At 38.5% G+C, this 27,002-nt stretch overlaps 1 protein-coding gene across 2 annotated transcripts; it reads right to left on the bottom strand.

Annotated features, from left to right (window-relative positions):
• Positions 1 to 4,273: 4,273 nt before the first annotated feature.
• On the bottom strand, positions 4,274 to 25,537 carry usp53b (ubiquitin specific peptidase 53b). Of its 2 annotated transcripts, none has more exons than XM_071203283.1 (17): positions 25,109 to 25,537; positions 23,449 to 23,645; positions 22,951 to 23,105; positions 22,120 to 22,212; positions 21,828 to 21,962; positions 21,152 to 21,265; positions 20,883 to 20,965; positions 19,802 to 19,907; positions 18,010 to 18,156; positions 16,224 to 16,373; positions 15,950 to 16,118; positions 11,306 to 11,428; positions 10,444 to 11,170; positions 9,255 to 9,316; positions 7,819 to 7,897; positions 6,875 to 7,707; positions 4,274 to 6,048 (listed from the first exon to the last, which is right to left on the bottom strand). In XM_071203283.1, the coding sequence occupies exons 2-17, from the start codon at positions 23,540 to 23,542 to the stop codon at positions 5,972 to 5,974; spliced, it is 3,147 nt and encodes a 1,048-aa protein (XP_071059384.1). In that variant the 5' UTR covers positions 23,543 to 23,645; positions 25,109 to 25,537; the 3' UTR covers positions 4,274 to 5,971. The 2 variants fall into 2 exon arrangements, with proteins under 2 accessions (XP_071059384.1, XP_033939967.1); XM_034084076.2 differs by having other exon boundaries at positions 4,275 to 6,048; positions 22,951 to 23,111.
• Positions 25,538 to 27,002: the final 1,465 nt, after the last annotated feature.

The raw sequence follows: 27,002 nt of genomic DNA, 5'->3' as shown, positions 1-27,002 counted from the left end.
TGTACCTCCACCACTGTTATATTCTGCATATTTCTTATTATATCTACATACATAAGAGTATAATTAATATGTATAATATCAGTTGAAATAAGTGCTTCAACATAGTTAACATTGCAGGAAAGCAATATATTAGACGTTAAGTACTTTGTCAGGCTTAATATTTATCTGTAGATACCCCCAAAGCTTTTTTCTTATTTGAAAGAAGACCTTAATCTGTTATTTAATGTTTAAATAAAGGTTAATTCGTTTTTCTGTTTTGCACCTCCTCCTATTAATGTCTGTGTACATCCTGCACTAAACTGTTTTATTGTAGAGATCACTTATAGTATCTTCTTGATTTTTTATATTCTATATTTCTATATTTATACTTTCCCCCTATGAAAGTATGTACTCTTAATATTTTTTTAATCAAATATAACACATAAAAACAATAATTCAATAACGTGCTTTAACCACTAGGAGGTGTACACAAGGTACACACAGCCATAATAACAACATCTGAAGATGTATAGTTTTATGCATGCTTTCATATAATTTTACAACATATTGCTATACTATTTCAGACTCAGTATTTACATTCTTAAATTCAAAGAAAATCAGTAATATCTTTAAAAACTACAGTCCTTTTCTATCAGCTGTGCACCGTTATGGTGTAAATATAACCTATCTATGAATTAGATCTAATGTAAAAGTCAGCCGAATTAGCATTCACCTTTATTTAAACAATAAATAAGTAATTCATCTGAACATTGCTGTATATTTGATCACTAAATAACTTGTTTGGTTTTTGGAATGCTGCCAAATCTGCAAAGACTTTGTAATCAATGTACTGGGAAAAGTACCTCATTGGACTCCAGTCGGCGGGCTATAGGGTCATCTTAACTAGATGTATGGATGTGTTCTCCAGTTGACCATGCTCATAGGGACACACTTGGCATTCCTGAGGCAATTCTCATTTTTCATGGCTCCACTTAAAATAAAAACAACAATAAGACATACGTGCTACTCTTGACCCACAGGGGGCCATGTCTTTCCAGCTCGTCCCTATCTGTCTCTATGTCTGTATCTGTGCGCTCATGGAGCCTCCTGCATCTTTTTCCCCTTCTTCTTGACCCTCTTCTATTCAAGGTGTGAAAGCCTCATCTCTCTCATCATCTGAGAGCTCAACATCTGAATCTCCCTTAACTATCTGGTACAGAAAAGGTCTGCTCCAGTTCTGTCTCCAGCAACAATATTGAGTCATTAAGTCCATGAAGATGGTCCTGATGTCCACTAGAATGGACATTTTTAAAAGAACTGTTATTTCCTCCACACTCTCTACAGTGTCCAGAATGAGGGAGTTGACAGAGTTGTCATACATGCCAATGACATCAACATCATTACCACATGCCTGTACTATGGTGAAACGCACCTCAGTGATCTAACAGAGCTGTGTGTGAGAACAGGCCAGAATGCATACCTGCCTATACATGAAATGGTTGTGGCACTGGGACCTTCACAGTGTTGTGCCATGCCCTTCATCCACAGTCTGAGTGGTAGAGATACCACGAGTTATCCATATTTCACTGGCAAGAAGGCATGGTTCAAGAGCTGCACGAGTCACTCTGGACATACCTGCAGAGTCAAGAGTTTGGTGAGAAACCTGCCGATGCCATAACAGATTACCTCCTCAATCAGGCACGAGACCTCACCATAACTGTGTATACATCCAAAGCTGATCACTTTGAGGCCGTTCTGATCTGGGCATACTGAGAGCATACAAGTTCCTGAACAACAAATTGACGCTAAATCTTCATGCCACAAGTCATTTTCTGAGTCACAGCTGCTGTCACTGCTCTCAAGTGTGGCAGTGTGTATTCTTCTGCATGTGATTGCCAGTCCTTGGCAACAGCACCCTATATAGCATGGAACTGCCTTCTTTGCACAGGAACAGTTCTTCTGATAGCCTTCGAGACATACACATGAGATTGTCTTGTTCATCGACAAAGGCCAAGCTGGCTTTGTAACCTACTTGCTGCAGGTCTCCCTTGAAAAAGAGATCAATGATCTCAATGTGACATACCTGGTTAAATAAAGGTTTGAAATGAAATGCAATGAAAAGTAGATCGTACCAGAACTACATGCCCATTGTCCAGACTCCAGAGACCATCCAAATTATTTGCATGGCAGGATTTCTGGCTTGGCGATGTGTGCGTTCTTGTCAATGATGGTTGACAAGAACATGTTCAAAAGTTAACATGATGGTTTTCCCGAGACCTCACCATAACTGTGTATACATCCAAAGTTGATCACTTTGAGGGTTCTGATCTGGGCAAACTGAGAGCATACAAGTTCCTGAACAGAGAATGCATTTCTGCTGCACCTGAAAAGGTTTTCTATGTTATAGGACAAGGCAAACCGAGTTAAACGTATCTCTCTTAAGTTGTTCCAGATAAGTTGTTAGTGTCAAATAAATACCCTTTTATTATTTGTGCAAATCAATTTCTTTGTTGTTATGCAAAATATCCTATTATGATCATGAAATAAACAAAATTCCTTCTGGCAAAACATTTATTTCACTTTTCACATATCTCTTCTTAGTTATTAACTGAAAATTGGCTTTGCCCATACGACACAATTATCATTCATTACAAAATAATCATTCATATGGCCCAGTACTAGAGAAATTTGAATTCCTTAAGAAAAAAAAGGGAAAAAAGTAACCTACACTGAATATACAGTACAAATGTTTTCAAAGTACACATGGTGGTATATTCATGGTAGTGTCCCAGAAAGCTTTTTGCACACATAATAAAAGGGTATTGATTTGACATTAACAACTTGATGTCAACTTCCAGATAAGTACTTCCATGACTCGGTTTGCCTTGTCCTATAACATAGAAAACCTTCAATTAAAGGGTTTTGCAAAGAAAGTGGTGACCATATTGAATTTCGCTGCCTGTAGCTTTCCAGTAGTTCACCGGGTTGTCCACCCAGGTTGTGATCTTTGAAGGTCCTAGATATCATTTCTGGTGGAAAACCTTTTACAACATGTCTGTAAAATGACTTTGCCACCTGGGTATGATGAATAGTTTCACATCAGCCAGTAACTTATCAGATCAAATCAGTGACATCCTGGGGAAAGTTCACCTTTGTTCTTGAGTGTTGATGCAATACAGCCTAATTAGGTTATGTCCCTGTATTTTTAGTACGGTATAAGATAAAGTAAATACTTTGATGCGATGCCAACTGTGACGTTATGTGACACAGGTCAAACATACTCTTTGTCAAACAGGCCCCTCGATTACGTAAAGCCGTACTTCGAATGACGACTTTGAATCGGGTGCATGAGGAAAAACGATTATCAGCTTCCTTTTTCAAGTTTGCACGCAATCAGACACAGAGGCATGCAACACATTGAGGCTCTTTTAAGCTTATAATCACAGATTTTCCCATTTTCTGCAGCTGAAGTTTAAACATTTCAAACTTCTGCTTATTGCACCTGGAGGCAGAGTGAACAGTGAGTTTACAGCTGTTGCCCTTTTAGCTTCCAAGTCTAAAAAGGGCTTTTAGGAATACTGTAACTGGAACACATCCCTTCCTACCTTTTACACAATAACACACAGGCACACACAGTACAATGGTGCACACAGAGGGGTGTCATCCGATATGTCACTCACTACCAGCATTGCATATTTAAAAAGTATAGCATGACATCCTTCGTCCCTTTCAATAATCACCTTCAGTCCCTAACTATGGTTTCACTCACAAAACACTTGTCCCAATGAAAAATGTCAAGGCACTCTTGATACAACTGAAGACAGATTGTTCAAAATGTAAAATAGAACTTGTGTGTCTTGATGAAGAAAATAAATTATAACTAATATAATCAATAGTCACAAATGGATAGTAAAACGATTAGTAGACTAATCAATTATTTGGTTTTCAAGGGCCAACCGATTTGTGTTCAAATGGTTTGAGCTTCTTAAATATTTATATTGTATCCTTTCTTTGTTTTATATCGTATTCAACTGATTACCTTTAGTGTTTGGACTGTCAAAACCAGACTTTTAAAGATGCCACCTTGGACATTTAAAAACTAGGATTTGTATTTTCACTTATTTGTGATATTTTCGAAAATTATTCATTTAAAAAATCTGCAAAAATAACTAATAATTAAATAATCAAAAAACCTTTGAATGTGAGACGACATTAAGATAATCTGGTTAATATACTCTAATTGAAATTCATCTAAATCAATAGTGTAGTGGTTTCTTTTCCCTTGAATATATTAGATATCAACAGTACAACTGTACAACACCATTTTGTGTAAAGGTATTCTTAAACTATGTTGTTTTATGTAAATTACAGGTGAAGGTGTCCGAAAATATTTTAACACCATCCTTTGGTGTCAGAAGGCACTAACACAACACACACAAACTGCAGATTTAGTGACAAAATGTGGGCTTTTAAAATCGTTGAAAAATATCTGAACAAAGGTTGTTAAAAAATAAGCATAAATGATGAAAGGATGTTAAGGAGAAGACTTGGTGAAAGAAAACATTGATATTAATATTGATGCATAATCATAAGTATGTGTCGTTGCATGAGCAAGAGAGGAGACCCAACGTTTCCAAATCCACTGTAGTTACAAATAGTTATTTAATGAATTGATTTTATTACAATTAAATCAAATCCAATAGAATTGATGTTTGTTGGACTCAAAGTCCATTATTATCATGCTCATGCTTATGCTGTACACACAGCTAGTAAGACTTTGTAAAGGCCACATGCAGGTTTCAGAACATTAGTCTTACGAACAAGAATCATTGTTGTGTATTATGGTCAATATCAGATAGGCATATTAGTTATAATGGCATCATTATGAAAATACCTGCAAATACAGACCTGTTTAAATCCGTCTACTTTAAAAGGAAGACTGAAAAAATACAATTTGACATCACTGTGAATTACAAAAAAGGATTACAAGAATCAGCACAATTGAAGGTAGAACACACAAGGTGACATGGTGGTACAGTATACAATGACCTACTGAATAACACAAAGGCTGCCCCAACTTCAGTGCGTCATACTGTAGCCATCAAACTTTAGGATTTGTAGGCTGCAAGAAACTGAACACAGCTATGCCTAATCACATGTTGTGAAATATGTTTACATACTAATGAATGGAGGCAGAATAAACCTTAAAAGTGACTGCAGTGGGGCAGCCTTCAGTCATTAATTAACACAAAAACCTTGTAAAATAACTGATGAAGATAACAGTTACAACAAATCAGTAACTGAAGAAACACAAGTGTTGCAATGTCTGTTCCCTGGTGAGGTAAAGCCCTAATGTGCATATAACAGGTGATCTACCCAGATATTCCTCCTTAAACCTTAAACCTGCTGCGGATGATGCAAACCTGTAGGTATTATTTCATTGAATGCCATCATATTCCGTTTTTTATTCTTTAACACTTTTCTCATCAACATGCTGTAATCTGTCACCACACATCTTTCACCTTTGTACTATTACTGTACAGACCACAGTATTATCAGTATGGCTCACCATAATCTCTCAAGCCTTTCTTTAAATACATTGATATATCCGCAGCACAGAAATACTAGGCAAATAAAAAAAGAAACATTTTAAACTTGACATAAGATGATTTTAAAGAATAATAAACACTCAAGAAACCTTTGTGCAAACTCAAAACAGTCCATATTTTGGTTAAAACAAAATCTTCTTGCAGCTATACTGTGGGGCAATGGAAGACAGTACTGTATATGTGATAGCTGATAATCCTTCAAACTACACGCAACAGCATTTACATTAGGTTTTACTTATGTGACAAGCTTGCATAAATAAATTCCACTCAATTTGGAGAAGACGCGCTGCAGGACATATCTTCATTCTGTAAACTCTTTGGCATCCAGTTAGTACTCTACTGACCACTGTCCATCCTTGTAAACAAACCTTACCAAGTAACACTCATAAAAAACCACGTTCATCCAGTCCTTTGGCTGTCACTGGGTTCCATTTTGCAGTGGGTGTATTGCTATTATGGCCTGTAAAGAAAAAAAAAAGAATAATCTTGTTTAAAAAACGTTTTTTGATTCCCCCTCTGCGTACATTAACACCACAACAAAGAATACAACTGAATACCGTCAGGTGGGAATGGGTTATGTAGATAAAACCATGTTATTTGTTATTTCATATGGTTTTTAGATATATAGTGAAATAGTGCATTTTATTGAAAATCAATTAAGAAATAGTGAATGGATTAAAAATGACCAGACAGGAATCAAGGTACTTCCTTACATTTAGGGATGCACAATATCTTTTAATAAATTATCAGCCAGTAACGGAAAATGATATTGTTATGTATTATTCCCATATTAAATGAAAGCCACTGAATTATTGGCCTTTTAATCAAAGCCAAATAGCTTTCATTGAATTAACCAGAGCAGCATCTACACACTCGGATACATCAGGTGGCGGTACGCACCCTTTAAAACGTTTTGGGGATCTGCTAATTAAACACAGAGAGGATCAACCAGCAGATAGAGCCAAACCAATATGGACGTTTTGCACAGTTTCAGAAGATATAACAAAATTGAAATGTGGAATATGAATTTATCCATCCTCTGTCGATATTGTGCATCCCCAATTACATTGATGCAGAAATCCTAAAAAAATCAGATTTTGCCATACCATAGTCCTGATGATTGAATTGCAACATTGTCCTCAATGGCCTGAAATAACCACGTATTAAGGGAACAGCTTCTAAAGCTGCTAACGGTTGAATGTATATAGATATATATAATCTCACAGTATATACAGTGTATTATCATAAGGGTTAGCCATTCAGGTTTGCATATTAGAGAGGCTTACTTGTTTCAGGTCTGGCTTTTGGCACATCTTGTGAGTATGTGTCAGTGGGAAGTGTGTGGCTGGTATCTCTGCGCTCAGTCACAACCACTGTCTGTGGCATTGTGGCTGAGAGGACAAGAGGCCTCTGGTTGTGGTACTTGAGACGGTATGTTTCCGTCATACAGTTATCCACAGTGAAGTATGTTGTCAGAGAAACCTCTTGAGCTGGCATTACTTGTTCCAATCTGCATCCGGTCAGTCTTTCCTCACTTTCACATGACGACGGGGTACTCCTCTCTGGGTCAGAGCCCGACTTGGAGCTTGCATCTGAGAAGGTTCTGAGGCCTGAAATGTCTGGCCTCCTGTGAAGACTAACAAAAGACGTGGATGAAAGACGAGGACTCGATGGAAAGGGTTCTTGATGAAGCATCCTCGGACGAAACACTGCGTGGCTAGTTTCCCCCTGGTGAGGAGGGATCCGCGGGGTGGTCCGAAGGTGAGGGGACCCTGTGGTGCCGAGCTGCCGCTGAGAGTTCAGTTGGAGAGGATCTGCAGTCACATTGCTGGGAGGGTGGTAGGGCAGAGTCATGGGAGGACACTGGGATTCAGAGGCCTCGCTGTTGCTGGAGCGGTATGAGTTTTCTCTGTCCTCGGGATCAGGGAGAGCCAGATCATCGGAGCTGTTCCATTCGGAGCTGCTGGTTTTCGTAAAGTGCCTCTGGGCTGTACTTTCTACAGAGTGCCCTCGACAGTTTGTCAGATCCTGCTGCTCACTCTGCCTGTTATCTGAACCAGCGGAGTCCCACTCTGAGGAAACTGCTTTTCTGGAGGTACTAGTGTTCTTTGATTTCCGTCTACGAGAGAATGATGGAAATTATAGTTTAATAAAATGGAAATCCAATGTATGAGTCCTTGTATGTACAAATGACCACAAGTTATATATAATTCATATCAAAGGGCACTACCTCGAACTTGGACTGCACTTTAGATGTGAATGTGAAACTTGGTCATGGTTCTGTCCCTGAGGTTTGGGTTGATGTTTACCTATAAAATATAAAACAAAAGTGATAAAAAACATAGTGACAGAAAAAGGAAAATAAACAAAGGAAAGGTCTGCTTTGGTGGCAAAGTAAACTTTTAACATACTTAATTAAGGCAAAAGATAATGTATTTGTATCTTCTGACTTTTCCTACTCTTTTGAGTTACTTTTACCAAGACAAAATCAGATGTCAGAAGATACAAATATCAAATGTACAACAAATGAGAACACATTCGCCAAAAAAATTTAAACCAGTAGTAGTAGTGAAACAGATTTGAGCGCTGAGATTAATGACTAAATAAATGGAGACATTGAAAACAGAAATCAAGAAAATGAAGTCTGAATTCTGCCAAAAAGCAGATTTTAGACTTAAATAACATCGTTAATATTTATTTTTCTCAGAATGACAAGATTAATGTCAGAGCTCAAACTATGTTATTTAAATTTTCCTAACCTTCTTTCCTACTTTTGAACTATGCAGTTAGGCACACACTAAAACAAAAAAAATAATATAAATTAAAGTAGAGACCAAGCAGAGACAAAATCCTCTGACTATGAAAGCATCATCCTCTCAGGACTCAAGGTGGCAGCAGCAGAGCGTAAATCACACTCCTCGACTTTCTCCCAGCTGCAGCTGGATCAGCCGTCAGCGAGAGGCAGCGTGGTGCTGAATTCCTGCCCTTTAAAAATAGATGTGTCATTTTCTTCCTTTGCTGTTGCCCTGGAGAGGCCCATGCAAGGATAAAAGCTCTAGCTGTCTGTTGGAAACACTGGCTCTAGATGCACATAGCCTCGATAATGTATCAAGTGCAGCACACTCAAAGTACGGCACGAAACAGAACGATATGTATGACAATGCCAGCAGCCACATCCAGCTGTGCTATCAGAGTGAGCTTTGTGGGATTATCATCAGATTAATGCCTGCGCAGGGCTGCTGAGTGAAGGGGTTAGAGAAGCCAGTCCATGCTCAGAAACCAATCTTCAATTACTCTCACATTATCAGCTCGTCTTATCTTCATTCAGTATTACAATAGTTTTACTTTACAAATACACAGTTTGCCCTGACAGAAAATGTGTTTTTCTTACATTTACAAATGTGATTTACTGAAAGACTATTTGTTGTGGTTTATTTTTTCATGACATTTTTTTCAGTTTAGATGTGAGATCTACCTGACCCTGATTTATATGCTCTCAATTAAAGTTACAATTTCCTTGAGTTTACTTGAGGTGAAGTATTTGCCAATTATTAATTTAACATTTTGCCAAACACATTGTTAGGCGTGTATAAACAGTGCATAAACCATACATGTATTAAATGTATTGGACTAAAAAAAGGAGGTCCGTAAAACTTTGTGACATACCATTGTGTGAAGGGGAGGACGTTGAACTTGTTTTGGCATCGCCTCCTTTTTGGTGCAGCTGACTGAAAATGAAAGACTACAATTATACTACAACCATTCTCAATTAACCCTGTTTTCATAATTAGACAATTAGTATTTTGAACAACAAGAAACATTTGTGGTATTTTAAGGAAACAAATATTGGAAAGCATCTTAAGAAATTGACTCAATATCCTTTCCACAACATTCTTTAGGATATCTCATTGGGCTCATGTTTTAAAATAACAATTTTCTCCAGTATTTCAGAAACACAATTGAAACAAAAAGTGATTCTAGCTGTGCAAGCTGTGATGTTCACTGAGGTAGGATGAAACAATCTGGATCATGTGTTACATTTAAAAGTTTGCATAAAAAGGTCAGTTTTATATTTGATGAACAAATATATTTATAGAACAAGTTATTTATAAACTTTAGCAATTCAGTTCTAGTCTAGTTTCCAAGGAAATCATAAGTATTTCTGAGTGATGATGCTTAAATAAAAGCATTATGGCCTAATATGAATCTCAGAATAACAACAAACCACTGAAACAAGTGAACTGAGAAATGATGGAAAATGACTTGTCATTATTTCCATCTAATGGAGCCAATAACTTGTATTTTTTTCTTTTATGGAAAAAAGTTGTTGAAGGATTGCTTCACAGCTTAAACAAATATTTTCAAAGCAATAGTTAGGCGCCCATATTAACACTAAAACAGTTGTTCCAACTTTAATCATGTTCCTTCATGTTCATAATGGGCATTTACATATCAGATTATCATCACAATCCACAGTCTTTGTTCCCTGTGAAAATGTATTGCATGTGTAAAATTAAATTGATATACATTTGAAATAAGACTTCATGCGTCCAAATCTATCAAATCAAGTTATGTTCCAAAGTTAAAGAGTTTTTCCTTCATAATCCTCACTTATTTGTTACTATGAAGCTCAGCTAAAACAATGTCACTTTTGACAGCCCAAGATTTATATTATATTATATATCAATTTAAGATTAAATTATTACACGCAACATTTTGTTCCCAATCCCTTCCATTGAAAGTGAATAAGGAAGTGAACTTTAAATGGCAAGAGTGAACAGGAGAAATTATTTCAGCAAGCAAATCCTGTTATAAGGTTAATACAAAATATCCATTAAACACTGTTGTTTCCTACCTTTGCAACTGTGCCTCTGGTGTTGATCTCTGGTCTTTAACCACAAAGCCATCGACGCCAGGTGAGTCAGGATTGGTGGAGCCACTGCTGAGTCTATCGCTGCTCTCATAGCCAGACTCTGTCCTCTGGATGATCCAGGTGTCGCTACGCAGCAGCGTCTTGGCCCCCCCCTTGAGTCTGCTGCCTCTCTGCTGGTTGGCTCTGCTCTCTGACTCTACAGAGCTGTGGCTCTCTGTCTCATGCCGCTGCTCGTCCTCATAAATAGTCATTAAGCACTTCTGCTTCCGATCGTCTCTGGTTCGTACGTATTCCCGCTCGTGGTCTCGACTTTGTTCCTTGTGCACTTTTTCCTGGGACGAAGGCTTGCTGTGTCGCGGGCTGTCGTGCTGCTGTTGACGCCGCTGCTCCAGTTCGTTCAGCACAGTGTCCACATTTAACACCTCCCGAATGGGTCTCCAGGTGGACTTGGACTTATTGCGGGTTCCTTCACCTCCACCTTTTTCCCATTGCTCCTGGCAGCCATCCTGATCATAGCGACTTGGGGAAGTGTTGTTCCTGCGGCCGTGCCCTCCACCCTGCGTACCGAAGGACGGACCACGCTGATCCTGAGGTCCTCTGCTCGAATGGTTCGATAACTTCTCAGCCCGTGGATAGCTTTTACATTTTTGGTCCACAGGCGGCCTGGGTCCACTCTCGGGAGGAGATAGAGATCTTGCATGTGCCATCTCTAGAGAGAGTTTATACATGGATTATTGATCAACATGCTTGACTTACAGAAGTTATCTACACTAACTTCCTTGCGCTGCTTCTCTAATATCAGTGTTTCTTATAAAAGGCATTGCTTCCGATGCAGACACTCTACCTTTGTGTTGTGATGAGTCTGTTTTCCGATGCCCTCGATCCTTTTTGGAAGTTTCACTCGGCCTCTGCAAATGCTCCATGATGGGATCCTGGAGTTTGTTCGGACTGCCAAGGGGATGTTTCGCTGTGGGAAAAACATATTTAAATGGTATATGAGTGGTTGGTCTTGGGTGTTTTTGAACTTGCTGTTGTCAGTGATGCAAATAATAAGTATGTTTTATTTGTTTTTAAAGCCCTAAAAGTAAACTGTGTTGTGCATTGGAGGTATTTAGCTTTGAGGCAGCAGGGTCCACTTCCTAACCAGGTCATTTTTTGGTTAATAATACATTTAAATGCAGCTAACATTTTTATAATTTGGCCCTTTCATCTGTTAGCCACGAGACAAAAAGAAAAAACACCAAAGAACAGATGCTAGTGCATCATTAGCAATGTTAAAATACTCTTCTGCTTCCACATTTGCCAACCCTGTGGGGTGTTTCTTTGTTCTGCAGCAAGCAGGTCACTGTAAGAAACAAGAGATGCTGTGAACTGTGAACATCTGCCTCCAAATCATCCCATTCGCCCAACAGCTGCACTGTCTTCCACATCTCTCCATCCCTCCTGTCTCAGTCTCTTCCTAATCTTTGTATTTTTTGTTTTTAGGAAAAGATGGTCCATATTTGTGTGAAGATTTAGACTAAAACATAATATAACATTGCAGTATAAAAGTCTCTCTGAAACATGAAGTAGGAAAGCATAATGCTGTGTGCATGGCTGCTGGATGTTACAACAGCAGTGAGTAACAGCAGTGAGTAAACTGTAGAATTATAACTGTCAACATTTGTTCACGTAACCATAATGCTGAGATTTAGGAAGTTACACTGAAAACAGATACTAGATTTTAGGAGTAAACTCTAACACCTTAAGTAATTAAACAGTCCACACTTCATCATGTTGCCGGAAGTTATACAGAGACTCTTAGGGTTAGTAATGCACGTACAGTAACGTAACGCTGAAGTTGTCTGTTTAGAGTGGAAACTATAAATATACATTAATATTGACTAATTCAACAAAAGACATATCAGTTAATAAGGCATACAAAGCATAAAATAATGAAAAAACTGAGCCATATCTCACTCTCAAACAAAAACAGTCTGTTACTTACGCTTTTCATAAAAACAATAATCCAGTCCCATGCCAGTCAAAGTCTCTAGGCACAACACTAAAGCAAAAACAATCTATCTAAACAAGCAAGGCACCACTGCCAAAATAAACAAGCAGATAAATGGATGGACGCAAACATCGGAAATGTCTAGGGGAGGAGTGAAAACCATGGAGCAGGAGTGTGCTGTGCCACAGAAGCAGGGATTAGGAAGGGAGGCGTGGGTGGTAATCTGTGTGCAACAGAGGCATCATCCACATGTCAAGTTCAAGCCAGCACACAGGGCAGGACAATCTTTCTGCCTGCGGTTTAACAGCACTCTCTCAATCCCAATGCAAACCATAACTGTCATCTGCAGACAAAAATATCATAATGCCTATGCAGGGCCGCCCCTGGCCAACTTGGGGCCCCGAGCGACATTGTGAGATGAGGCCCCCCCCTCCCAACCGACAGGAGTGAACAACATTTTTTTGGAAACAAAGTAGGCTACTTTGCAAATATAATTCCTGTTTATTATTATTATGAACACAGTTACTTTTTTATATGGTGAGGTAAATGGTAAATGTGCATGTATGTCGTTCAGTATGCGTTTACAGGTGAATATATATATATATAAATATATTTCCTGCCAAATACTAGCCTCAAAAAGATTACAATATAATTAATGCAAATAAACTACTTCTACTAATAATAATAATCATAATCAATAATATAAATACTATATTATTTTATTATAATATAGTTGTAATATAGTCAAGACAAAACATGCTTATGACATGCTCAAAAACTGATATTTCTTAAATCTGTATTCTAGTTCCCTCTGTCAGCAATGTATCAACAACTACACACACATTTCTATCAGTATTTCTCTGTGTTGTGGTTGACATGATGATGACTGTTAGGAGTTAAAGGGAGAGGCTGAGCGTCACCATGAAATGTGCAAATTGACATAAAATGAATAAAAGGGGAAAAAATGCTCCATGTTTTTTAGGCTGTAAACTTTAACTGTTATGTAAGCCAACTAGACAAACAGTTTATCACTCTTCCTCCTGTACATTAGCAGATACAAGCCATAAAATACTTGAATGAATGTTAAATAAAGAATGCTGGAAATAACTACATCTCCATTAGCCTATATGCTCTGCAGAGACTGCCTTCTTCATGTTGTGAATTGCAGTTGATGTTTTAATATGGCAATTGGCAATTTGACTTATGCAACTTTCGGAAGTTGTATATTTGACTTTTCACCGACATCTCTTCACCTGTACTAGTGGCCGTATCAAAGCCGTGATTGGTCAGATGTCGATTCATTGCAACGGTGTCGAGTTACAGACGTGCTCCCCTTGTCACCTCTCACTCTCGCGTGTCAGCGGGGGGGGCGTGGAGAACTGCGCGGAGAACTGTGCACAGCAAGCTGCCCTCTGGGCAAGGCGGGGCCCCATGCAGCCTGCGTGATTGGCTTGTAGGGAGGGGCGGCTCTGTGCCCATGGGTACTGACCATAGGTACTGACATGGTTTGATGATTAATTTTGCCTGGCGATAAAAAATGGTCTGATGCGCAAACATTTTGGGACTTATGGAAGTGAGTGGCTCAGTCAGTAGGGGCCTGGATTGTGAGCCGTAGGGTTGCCGGTTCAAGTCCCCCACCCGACCTAAAATATGGAGTGTTGACTGCTACTTGGAGAGGTCCCAACCCTGCCGTGGTGCCCTTGAGCAAGGCACCGAACAACCCCCCCCCCCCACTCCCATTGCTCCCCGGGCGCTGTACAATAGCTTCCCACTGCTCCTCGTACTAGACTCCTGGTACTAGGATGGGTTAAAAGCAGAGAACACATTTCACTGTGTGTGCTGTGTGCTCTGCATGTGTGACCATTAAAGAGGGTGTCATCCCTCCCAATTATATTCTATTAAATGATTGGTCAAATTGAAATTGATGATCATTATGATAGATAACGATCTGTCATCATGTTAAATGTACTGTATTTTATAAAGCTTTGTATTTATGACCCATTAAAGTCAGCCTTCTCCTATTCACACACATTCATACAGAGGCAGAGGCTGCCATACAAGGTGTCCTTTGCTCAGGGAGCACACACATTCACACACAATTACTAACTCTTGGCCGTGCCATCGGGAACAATTTGGGGTGAGGTATCTTGACCAAGGACAAAACGACCATCATCTACCCGAGCCACAACAGCACCATTACTATACATCAATACAAAGTACACTATAAATACTGTACACAACTTTCTGGCAGCTACTAATTCTCTTCTGAGAAAAACAATCTCACTGTATACATTGCAGTGGAAGTACAGTTAGATAATCCAAATCACTTGTCAAATCATGTTTTGAGAAATTCAAGAACATAGTAAATAATGCATTTTTTAATAAAAGTAAGGCATATACTGTACTGTATGCTCCTTTTAAGAAAAAAACATATCTTGTTGCATTCAAATCCCATTTTATTGGGTACATAACCTGAATACTGACAGGGATATTAGCTGCGAAATGTTACCTCACCATCATGAGTTACAGTGAGACTCATTTTTCTGCTTGCAGACACTAGTTTTATGGCCTTTTACAAAGTTTACCTGTGTGTATAATACTTAAGGTGATCATCGTAGAGTAGTGGCTATTACTATAACTCTGTTATGGTAGTGGTTTGCATGATACCATGGTCTAGGTCTAAGCGCTTTGAGCACCTGTAAAAGCACTCTAATAAAAAATGTAATGCATTATTATTATTATTATTATTATTATGTGAATGTGATTATTATGGTATCATTGCTAGGTAAAACTGATTGATCGCCCTATACTCCGCTGAGGTAAAGGCTTTATCACTGTCCTGAATGAATAAGCTTGAAGGTTCCTCTTCAGTTGTTTCTAGATTATAGGTTTTCTACTTGTTAAGAGTATGAAGTCATATTTATTCATGACATGAACCTGAAACAAAGGTTTAATTATTAAGGGGGTGTTTTCAGGTGGATTGTGCCTATCTTGGCTCAGCTCAATTTCGAAATCAATTAATGAATTCCTTGAGAAACATTCTTTGATTTCTGTTGTGCGTGTTGTCATTTCATGCATGCAGTCCAAAACTATTTGACAAACGACAGTGAGGGTTTTTTTCTGAGAGATCTTTTTTCTTTTTTTAGCAGCTGTCTGTGTGAAAACATCAACTTGGATAGTTGGCTTTTCAACAACAAAACATAACGTTTCACCCCTTGTTTTCTATCTCAACCTACAGTCTATCATTGTAACAGAAAGATAGAAATATTAATAATTCACAAAAAATAATATCTTTGTTTGCTGGACTGAAATTGTATCAGCAAATGTTAATAATGACATCTGACAACTTAATGCCAAAAAAATATAAATTGGCGTTTTTTTACAGATAGATCTAAGAAGGAAGATCCATGGTTTAGTAACACTGATGCCTGACAAGATGTCCTGAGTTAAGAAAAGTGCAGATTAGGTATGCTGCTAACTATAGGATAGTCTTACCTGTCATGTCACCATTTATCTGAGCTTTGTACCGAGGACACATGGTGGTTTGTCTTGGGGCATCTTCATTAGAAACTGGAGATCCCTCAGGATTAGTGTAAAATAAAAGAAGAGGCTGGAAATGTCCCCTGATACATTTAGAGGCAACATCTTTCCATTTGGATCCAATCTGTGAAAAATGGAAAGTGTGATATCAGAGCATTTAACACACAGTAACAGGTAGCAGACTTTTGAACAGGGATAAAGCCGATAACAGCAGAGTGTAGTTCCTAACCTCCTTTACAGTAGCATCATCGAAAAACATCCATTTTGAAGATTTGGTGTGATAGGCGAAGGCTGAGTAATGTTTACTCGAAAAACAGATCATCCCCACCAGATGAAGCTCGCTGCGTTTGGCGTTTTCATCAGTGACACGGTTGAAAAGCTGAAATGGAGCACGTTGAGACAAGTTTGATCTCCACATGTTGCTCTCTGGCAGATGCTAAATCCTACGTGTGTGTATTTGATACTCTGTTGGAGATTAAAGCAGACTGTCCCCATCATTACTATTTTCAGGATAACAAATAGACAGTAACTAAAAGGCATTTTAGCAAACAAAAACATCTCTATATAAGTAATATATTTAGAAACATGATGCAAATATATATAAACAGTGGATCAGGAACACGTTGCAGTTTATTAAGATAATATCTATCTTTCATTGATCTAATGACAGTTTGATCTAATGACAGTTTTTTATAGTATAGAGCAACACATTTATCCCATACTATGTAAACCAGGGGCCTGTACTACGAAGCTGGTTCAACCTAACCTGGATATGTTTGAGTTAGCCGGTTGGCCTAATCCAAAACATACGCGCTCTCGCTAAACGGTACTACGACGCGGGTTATCAAGTGGATCGCTCAAGCCAGCCGTGTCCTATCTAGTTAGGTGCGCGTTCACATGAAAGGGGTGGTATTTGGAGCATTCGACCAATCACAAACATGGAGAAGCGTACTGACAGCGCAGCGTCATACTTCCTGAATGAAAAGTCAACTATAATATTAGACATATGAAGAAGTTAAACTTTAAACATCCATGACTTAAACACTTTATCCAGGATCAAAGCCACATAGCTGCACCTGCAAGGTGAATACAGCTGGAAAAAGAAAAAGTGTTTGAATGCATACATTAACAGGTTTATGATATCACTAAGACACGAGTGGATCTGACTTTAATTAATTTTAATTACATTTGTCTCGAGTGTTTCGTCAACTTAATGTGTTGCTTAAAATAATACTTATGCATACAGTATGTGACACTGTGAGTGTTGCACGGCCAGATACGGCTCAGCTGACTCAGATAAGGAGATATATGATACATTATGAAGTGATATGCCGCGGACTGTACTTAATGTTACTCTGATCCAGTTACTTATGTTGTGGCAGATATGTAAGTAAGCTTTCTTAACGCTAATGTTATAATAGTCAGATTGCTCTGAAGATGGAGGTGATATTCTATTCATTTTCACGTTCACATAGTAGGTGATCTTTGCCGGCCGTCTTTCCTGCGACGGCAGCTTTTCTGTATTTCCTTTCTCCTGTAATATGACTTGATCGCTTTAAACTCCGCACACTGAGCTCTGATTGGTCAGCAGGCGGTGCTTTCACTGAGTTGAGCTCTTAGCCTGCAACCTAACCTGGTCCCGACCAGGTTAGCCGCTAAGCATAAGGTACCATGGAGATCTAGCCTGCTAAAAAGAGAACCAGCTTCGTAGGACCGGAAAGCCGGAGTTTTCCCTGAATTTAGCCGGCTAAGCGAAAATCCTGCTTCGTAGTATACCCCCCAGGTGTGAGTGCTTTATCTTCTTCCAAAACAAGTCAAAATCTGATTTTGTAATCGCAAATGTTCATAGTTTTGTCTATCTATCCTCCCTTTGTTATTTCTGTCTTTTGTTATTTCTTATGTTGAATCATATTTTATTTTTTCCTTTTTTTAATGTTTTCAACAGTACAAAGGTAATCATTATAATACTTATGCAGACATTACATTTATCTGGTTAAGTTTTATTCAGCTCTTACCCCACACAGATTCAGTCGTGGGCCAAGTGACCGAATGACATCGTCCGTGAGATCAGACTGCTCAGCATCCCATACAAATCCAATGGTGACGATCTCTGGACAGTTCATGAGCACACGGCGGATCTTGATACTCTGACCGCAGTTACTCTGCAAAATATAAATAAAAACATATTCAAAGTCTGTAATAATTATAAAGTACATACAATAAAAAAAAAAAATACTGAACATAGAATTAATACAAATTAATAGAAAACAAAATAAAGATTTCAATGTCCATTTTAATGTGGGTTCAAGTTTTAACCCCCCAAAAAATACATGTTTGAAATCAAAGGGGCAAAAACCAGCAACACCAATCTTCAAAATTGCATCAGACAAAAAAAATAAATAAATAAATACAGGAGTAAAAGTTACTTAATAAGTCAATTCGTCATAAGATACAAATAATAAATATTCAGCAAGTAAGAATAAAATCTATCTTTGTTTTTAAATCTCAGCAATGAATAAACGAGTAACTTTTCCCAAGAGTTGTAGGTTAGGGCTTTACTCTACTCACTCTACGCTTAACCCTCCTGTTGTGTTCGGGTCAAATCTGACCGATTTACTACTTTCACCAATCATCACTTTTTTGTTTTACATTCGATTGCATTAAGGCTTTATAATATCCTTCACAGTAGACATTTGAACATGTAAAATTGCTGATCACCACTTTCATTGAATTTTAGATGATTTAGTCAACTTTGTAACACCCATGGTGTTCCCGGTCAAAAATGAGTGCCATAAAGAAATGGAATTAGTAACCATCTAGATGTGTTTTCCCCCCCTTATGTGCCCATCCCCTCATGTGAATCACACCTGGCACACACACACACACACACACACACACACACACACACACACACACACACACACACACACACACACACACACACACACACACACACACACACACACACACACACACACACACACACACACACACACACACACACACACACACACACACACACACACACACACACACACACACACACATGTTCAGTGTCTATTCTTTGTATATTTACTGCATTTTTCATGTATACCAGTAGTCTGATACAAAATGTACAGTTTGAAAGGGTGTTGACATGAAATTTGACATGAAATTTGGTGATGATTAATGGTTTTTGTGTTAATGTAATAGCAGTTAAAACAGGACCGGTCAAATTTGACCGCGAACACCAAAGTAAAGGGGGGAAAACGAAGACAAAAGGAGGGTAACTAAATCTGGTGACTTATCACTACAAAATGTTATAATAAGAATTATTTCAAAGATGGAAAAAGAGACAGACAGCTTGTATTATCTGCACATCCGTATCATCAAGTCATTTCTGGAGCATTGATTTGCCTGGAATAATAATGGGTCAAGGGAACAGAGCACTCAGGTTCACCCAACTGATGCACACTGAAGAGGGAGACAGCGGTAGCAAATACAGATGAGAGAAAACGTTGATATAAACCCTTACTTCTATTTATATCCTAACACTAGTCTGGCACTGTCTCCTTCCGGCCGCTTCAAGTGCAGAGTCACAGCAGAAAGCACAGAGTGTACTCTGCATAGCTGCAAGAAGCATCCTTGTGTTCAGCTGAACGGCTAGAGCTCTCTGTGACAAATCAGCATTTTCTTTAATTATGGTTGAATTCAGATGCTTTCACAAAACAGCAGAGCGGGAAAAGTTATCAAGCCATGACTCCAAGATGTCAGATTTGTTGCCATAACCATCACATTAAGAAGAAACATTGAAAGTAAGTCACATACCGGGCAGCTTCGGAGGTCACCTGTGTTGTTTGCTGCCTGCAGCAATTCTCCAAACATGTCTGATCTGAGCCGCTCGTTCTTCCCCAACATGCGTTCAACCTGTTGGCTGTACATAAAAACATAGACTGTATGAATTGTAATTGATACCAAGTATTATATTTTTCACTAAACAACTGAATATTCAATAACCCCAACTTTTGTGTATTGTTAACAGACAAAAACATTGTTCTAGTAATTAACATTAAACAGTTAGAATTGGGATATACATGTATTAGGTACAACAGATTTGCAAGAAGTTTTACATTTAGGAAGATAACAATATTCAGTTTTTGTTGACGCTGTCGGAAAAGTGTTCATTCAACTGTGTGTTTATAATTGAGCTCGTAGTCATATACAGTACTGTCCCCCTCGCCCCCCCCCCCCCCCCCCATCTGTGTGAATGAAGTAAAACAAAAGCAACTCATATTACAAGAAAGTCAAGTTTAATACCACTGAAAACTTCCACTTCAATAAATTAAACACATACTTCAGTCAATACCCCTTCGACCGTGTCAATCAAAATAAACATTATTTTCTATGTGAATGTTGAATTTATGGCTGAGACATAAAGACTATTAATAATTAATTTATATATAACAAACAATGTAATTAGTTTGAAAGCACAGCCCTTTAAAATAAATATGGAATACATTACAAATTAATAGGGTTGTTCCTGTTAACACTCCTTAATTATTGATAATGAGCTTTGATACACAAGTACTTTCTGCAGATTGTGGATTTCTTGAACATACATACAGAAAGTGAGATGAGGAGGAATTGTGAACTTGTTGCATGAAAAGAGAGAAGAACCTTTATATAACCATTATCAGTCCTAGTGGAAATTAAATGGTAGCCAGTGATAAAATCCCCACTGGGTTTTTAGGCTCTGCTGCAGTAGGCAAATTGATCTAATATGCTTAGAATTACTACCAAAAGTTGCTTTTATATTAACCCTATTTAATACTTTGATATTTAAATCGGGATTAGCACTCTGGACTCATTTTTTAATAATAAATCAGGCCAGAGTAAATCACGTACTCACCATAACGCAGTCGTTGAAACATAATGTACGAATTCTGAGAATGGGTGCGGGTCTGACGATGCTCCACAGCAGCGACACACAAACTGCAAAAGAAACATGTTGCATTCTTTAAAAGATACTATGTTCTGTTTAACTTTTAGTCAATGACTTGTGCTGTCACCAATTATCTACTCTAACATTTAGTTATAGTAGACATTATTATTCTACTAACAGTAATTGTCCCCATGTACTTCAGATGAATTAACATATTACATCTATTTTTTTGTTACCTGCTCATAAAGCATCATGGCGAACTTCTGATGGGTGATGCAGGATTTGGATGAGCATGCATCAGTCGACGTGTCAGAAACGATGTGTAAATGAATCCGCTCCAGGATGTTCTCCTAATATATAAGACATAAAATCAGAATACAAATATTGAATACATGCAAATACACATGATATATAGACAGCAACATTGCACAGTGCTTCCATACAACTGGTGAATTCATCAGTCAAACCCACTACAAAATGTATGTGAAACACTTAAAATATCTATACAAATAGATAAATATCTATATTTATCTACTAGGTTAGGATTTTAAATGGTTGTAGATTGTAAAATATGTTACCTTTTACCATTAATAGCTGAGGTCTATTTTCCCTATTATTATTAATGTACACAAATATACATATAAGGGGATTTTAGAGGCACTGCATTACACACTAAATCCAATATTCATTCCGAAAAGTGTTTTACTTAACTATGCAAAAAAGCAAGTGGCTAAAATATATAATTGACATACAGTAGATAGATTACACAGAGCCAAGGCATTTTGTCAGTGGTCTCTGCTTCTTTTTACCGTCAGTGTCACACGGGAGGAAGTGCCATGTTTAATACACACAGTTACTGCGGAAAGGTCTTTTACTGGATGTTACTTTGATTAAAAGCCAACTGCAACGTACAAAGCACTCAGCAGCATCATCCATCAGGCCGAGCTGGAAGCGTTGCTCATCCTTAAAAGTTTCAGCTAGCGCGTTACGCAGGCTGTCGGAGGGGAGCACGCGCTCTCTGCTCTGCTGGAACTGGCTGAAGATGCTCTGAAACAGAAAAACACTGATTAGCTATTGTCATACAATTGTCGTTCCTCACCAAATTACACTTTTGAGACAGAACCAATTTCTTAACGTAATGAAAACAATGTTTAACAATACTACCCACAATGCCATGTGAAGCTCAAAGTGCAGAAACACACACCTTTAGAGCACAGAAGATGCAGCTATCACCGAGACAGAAGTGACCTGAGAGCTGCCTCAAACTCCTCCTGAAGATGTCCAGCTGCCAGAGCACCTGTGAAGGTTAAAACAGAAAAAACAGAAAAATATTGACATGCAGAGAAATCTATTTCAAAGATTTTGAAATGCTCGAGTTGAAACGAAAGTTCTCACAAAGAAAATGTTTGGTGTTTCCATTGAAAGAGTTGTACTTCTAGACCCACTGAAACGTAACACTCAACTTCGCAGCTTCTCTCTGCTTTTAGTCATTTTCAGCTCATTATTTTGGTTTGCTGGTCCATGTGGCAGTCACAGTCACAGTTACCCACACGTTAAAAAAACATGCTCAGCTCACACACACATTATTGAGACATTGCCAGGGAAAACATTTTTAAAAAAGAAAAGGAAATCTAGCGAAGAGACATATTTAATTCAGAAGTTGATATACAAAGTTATTTATAAAAAAACGATTTAATGTTGGTGATTCCAACCACTTTGCTGTTTGTACTGACTAAGAAATGTTGGAATAGCATTTCCTAAAATTGTTTCTCAAAAGAATGATATTGCAGAATATTTTGGAGTTTGTTTTTGGATCTATTCTTGCTGTCAAGTGCTCACGAACCGCTTTATTCAGCTTTCTGCTGTGGTGTTTTAAAACAGTTTACAAGACAAAAGTGAAGAAATGTTGGAAGGAGAATGTGTTGTTTTAAATTGTTTGAGCACTGAGACGGTGTTTCATTATTTCAGTGGAATAAAGTAAGTTAATTTAAGTATTTTTTCAGTAATAAAGAGCTGGTAGAAAATGGTGCTTTACCTGAACAGCGCTGTTTAGGAAGCAGCTGTTCTGCCCGGGCTCATTCAGCAGGCCTTTGGTGAGCGCGAGAGACAGCATGCTCCCAGGCTGGTAGGATTTCTTCAGGCCTCCTCCAGGTTTTTTGAACATCTTCACCCATGCCATGGAGTTAGAGCCTGCAGCTGATTAAAAAACAATTGGGCTTTGTAACTCTTTCTATGTCTTCAAGTCTCTTAAAGCAATTCACACCACATGTGTAACCTCAAAATGAGCATGTCATATCATTATAACGTTTGCCACTCAAAACATTTTAAACGTGTTTATTTCCGTAGACATAAATTAATTTCCCATTAAAGTCTCCACTGGTATGTTTCAAAATGTGATTATTATTGCATGGCATTACGTAGGCATTTTAAGCAATCCTGGATGAAAATGTGGTTAATCTTGGACACAGTTGTCATTACATCACTAATCCAAATGACTGTTTTGGTTGGTTGCCAGATAAATCATGTCATCTACCTTCTCCAGAGTTGGGGGGAGACTTGCTGCGGCTGGACATGCTGAGGGGTGGGAGCTGGTGCGCTGGTCTGGCCATGGGCTCCATCCATTTCATCCCCACGCACCCCCGGAGCGGTTGGTTGAAAGCATCATCAGGATCAGCCGCAGGGCAGCCTCAGCCACGTGCTGCTGGACATTGAATAGCAACTGGACAGTATCTGGGAATATGTGGAGAGGAAGAGGGAAACAATTAACGTTAACACAAGTTTACAGTGCAGCTAGAGCCAATTTACGATTAAAAAGAGATGCAGTAGCCCTTTCCAGCAGCAATTACACATACATAGGTATTTCTCAGATCTCTTCTTCTAAAAGAAGATGCTTAATATAGCAGATACAATTAATTCCCAAACAATAGATTTTAAATACTGTTGTATTTCTTTACTTGCTCCACAGTCTGCATAGTGACCACTATCACACCGGCTGATGAAAGAGCATTGCAACATTTGTTTTTAAACTCATAATCTAAGAAAGACAACCAAACTAGAATAGATGTGTTATTATTTGTATCTATCTATTAATCCATCTATTTTTACTTGACCGTCCTATTGTTTCATCAATCATGCAGAAAGAGCAATGAAAATAGAGCTAGAATAATAATGCAAAGGATATAAACTATACATAACAAAATAATACATTCATCTCTCTTTAGAATATACAAAATGCAAATAAATCCTTAAATGATGCTGTTCTGCTTAACGTGACCTTTGTAAGGATAGTATCCAGAGTGGCTTTACTCAGTAAACTTGTATTGTTCTTATAAATCAGATAAAGGGTCATCATAAAAGGTGCATTAGCAAACTAACAATCCACATAAACAGCAGATTGTCTCTTTAAAAAATAAATTAAATGAAACTATAAGCCACAATCGCTGGTATTATATAAACAAGAGAATAAACCCATCTCCAAAATATCTGCAGCCTGTTTTTATGTCAGCAACAAGGTCCCACATGAGACAATAAGAATTGTTAAGGTTTAATCCTGAACTGCAGCACTGGTTTGTTTACATATGCTATGTTTACCAATAGAGGGAAATGCATTTGTTTTGAAAATAACCATGAGATAAAAAAGAGAGAGAACATGTATATATTTTAAAGGAAAGTGCAACTATAACAGGCACATAATGTTATGTTGTTATTGTCTTATTTTTAGAGGTAGCCTACTTTTAAATGTATATGTTAAATAATACTGATAACGGATCTTTAAGTCGTTTTTGAGTCACATTATGGCCCACTTTACTTATGTTATTATACTGTTTTCATAATGTTAATTATTCTTAAAACGTGTATTGTCAGTCTCCACATGTGTGTGTGCAGCTCCTCTAACAACATGTGATGCCCGTATAGGCCTATACGGTCAGACATAAGCGCCCATCTTTGCAGCAGGGTTCATAAAGAGGACATAAATCCTTCACTGAACGGGATTTCATGGTTATCTAGAGCTTTTCTGCATTAAAAAACCCCTAAAGCTTCGACAAGCGCGCTCCTAGTGCAGGAGACATGCTGCCAGTGTTGCACCATGCAGCCTCCCGGGGAACTGTTACAGCGCCCGGTCAGACACAGCAGCACCAATATGCCGCAACTTGCATTCAGGCATTGACAAAACAAGAGCTGAGCAGACTCACCTTAAAGGGAAGCGCACACTTCACTGCCTCCAATGAAGGCGCAGGGCGATCCAGCTGTCAACGCGCAAAATCGCCACACTTCTCCCCGATTCCTCCAAATAAAACTGGCTAGAAAACACTGCAGATATGTCCGGACGCATGTAACGCACTATCCGTCATAGTGCAGCATTCTCAATCCCTCCGACACGCACTCAACTCGAAACGCTGTTTGCTGACACACACACCCGGGCGGGACAGTGTTATTTCGCTGAAAAATGCTCCCTTTCTCCGTACTAACGTGGCCAGTGATGGCCTGTGCCAGAATGTCCGACGCGGATTAGTGATGTTTTCAGACTTGAGAGGTCAAACTCCGCCCCTAGTGTAGCCTCAAGTGCACTGCTGCTGTATTGCAATCTTCAATCCCTGCATGGCAAACTGTGTGCTGGCGGAAGGTCAGACTTCCAACTTGTCATGATGATGATGATTGGAGAAGCCATCACATGACTGCACTGGTTTCATAATCATGCAGCACTGTGGGGACTAAACCCTGCCTGTGTGTGTTTTTGTTAATGCTCTCACTTAAATGTCAAACAGCAGAACAGAATTGCGTTGTTCTGATTTTATAATTGCAATTGTGTGAATATGCAACAATTGCGATTGCAAAACACAAAGGAGTTGTTGTGATTGTATCCGTGTACTTAACATGTGTTAATCTGGTGGAAATAACACATGCATTTATTTATTTTAAAGAACAAACTAATATTATAAATCTAAAATGTCTGTCTCTGCAAATCCACAGGAATCAGGACATGGAATCACGTAAATTGGGGCAGATGGAGGATGTAGAGCCTGCAGAGCTGAGCAGGTTTTAAACGTAGACAGGTCAGGAGGACTGATGGTGCACTGCAAACACGCTACGGTCAGTAGAAATCACACTCACTGATTGGATGATCAGATTTTTCAGTTTGAGTGGGTCTTTCCAAAATAATGCTTGGGCGCAACAAGCTTTAAAAAAAAAGGTGAGAAATAAGGAATAACAGTACGATTTGTTTGTTATATATCAAGGATAATATGAATGATCTGAAGACTCATCCTTTTAAGCTACGTTTTCATCGCCTTTGGCTTCTCTCTTTTTCTGTGTGTGTGTGTGTGTGTGTGTGTGTGTGTGTGTGTGTGTGTGTGTGTGTGTGTGTGTGTGTGTGTGTGTGTGTGTGTGTGTGTGTGTGTGTGTGTGTGTGTGTGTGTGTGTGTGTGTGTGTGTGTGTGTGTGTGTGTGTGTGTGTGTGTGTGTGTGTGTGTGTGTGTGAAATAGAGTAATTCTCTATCGATGACTTACTATACAGAGTGTGATTTTGACACCAATAATGACATATGTTTGAGAAAATATTAAACAGGCACATCTGCTATTTTGGTTTAACACTGTGACAAATACAGCTTTACTAATATTTTCCTACAGGTCCTGATATATTCAGTACTATTACTACATCGAGTATATATATACACGGTATAAGTGAGGACCGTGTGCACTGAACAGGATGGTACAGTCTTACTGTATTTAGATGTTCTCTGATCCTATCTAGGCTCCAGCAATAGCACTGAAACGTCCGTTGAGACACATGAAGTGTTTTTGGTATTTTTTATTTTAGGCTCCATATTTCACCCTCTGAATCTAGCACAGCTGAGCTCTGTTCAAACGAGCTGTCAAACTCTACTGTTCTTTAGTTTATTTTTGGAGCCCATTTGTTTGTGTCTGTTTTGATCTTATTTTTTTGTCAATTTCAAGAGTTTAGTAGTTTAGCCACAAGTGACTAAAATAGATTCCCAGCAACTATAAATGAGTGGCTACAAGGGCAGCCAGAGTTTTTAGTGTGATTTAGGTTTAGTTATTTCCATTGTTATCAGGTTTTTGGACTTT

This window comes from Pseudochaenichthys georgianus, chromosome 1 (genome assembly GCF_902827115.2).
Source record: "Pseudochaenichthys georgianus chromosome 1, fPseGeo1.2, whole genome shotgun sequence".
Classification (NCBI taxonomy): Eukaryota; Metazoa; Chordata; class Actinopteri; order Perciformes; family Channichthyidae; genus Pseudochaenichthys; species Pseudochaenichthys georgianus.
Note: the sequence above shows the minus strand (reverse complement) of the source record. Positions and strands in the feature narration are given on the sequence as shown.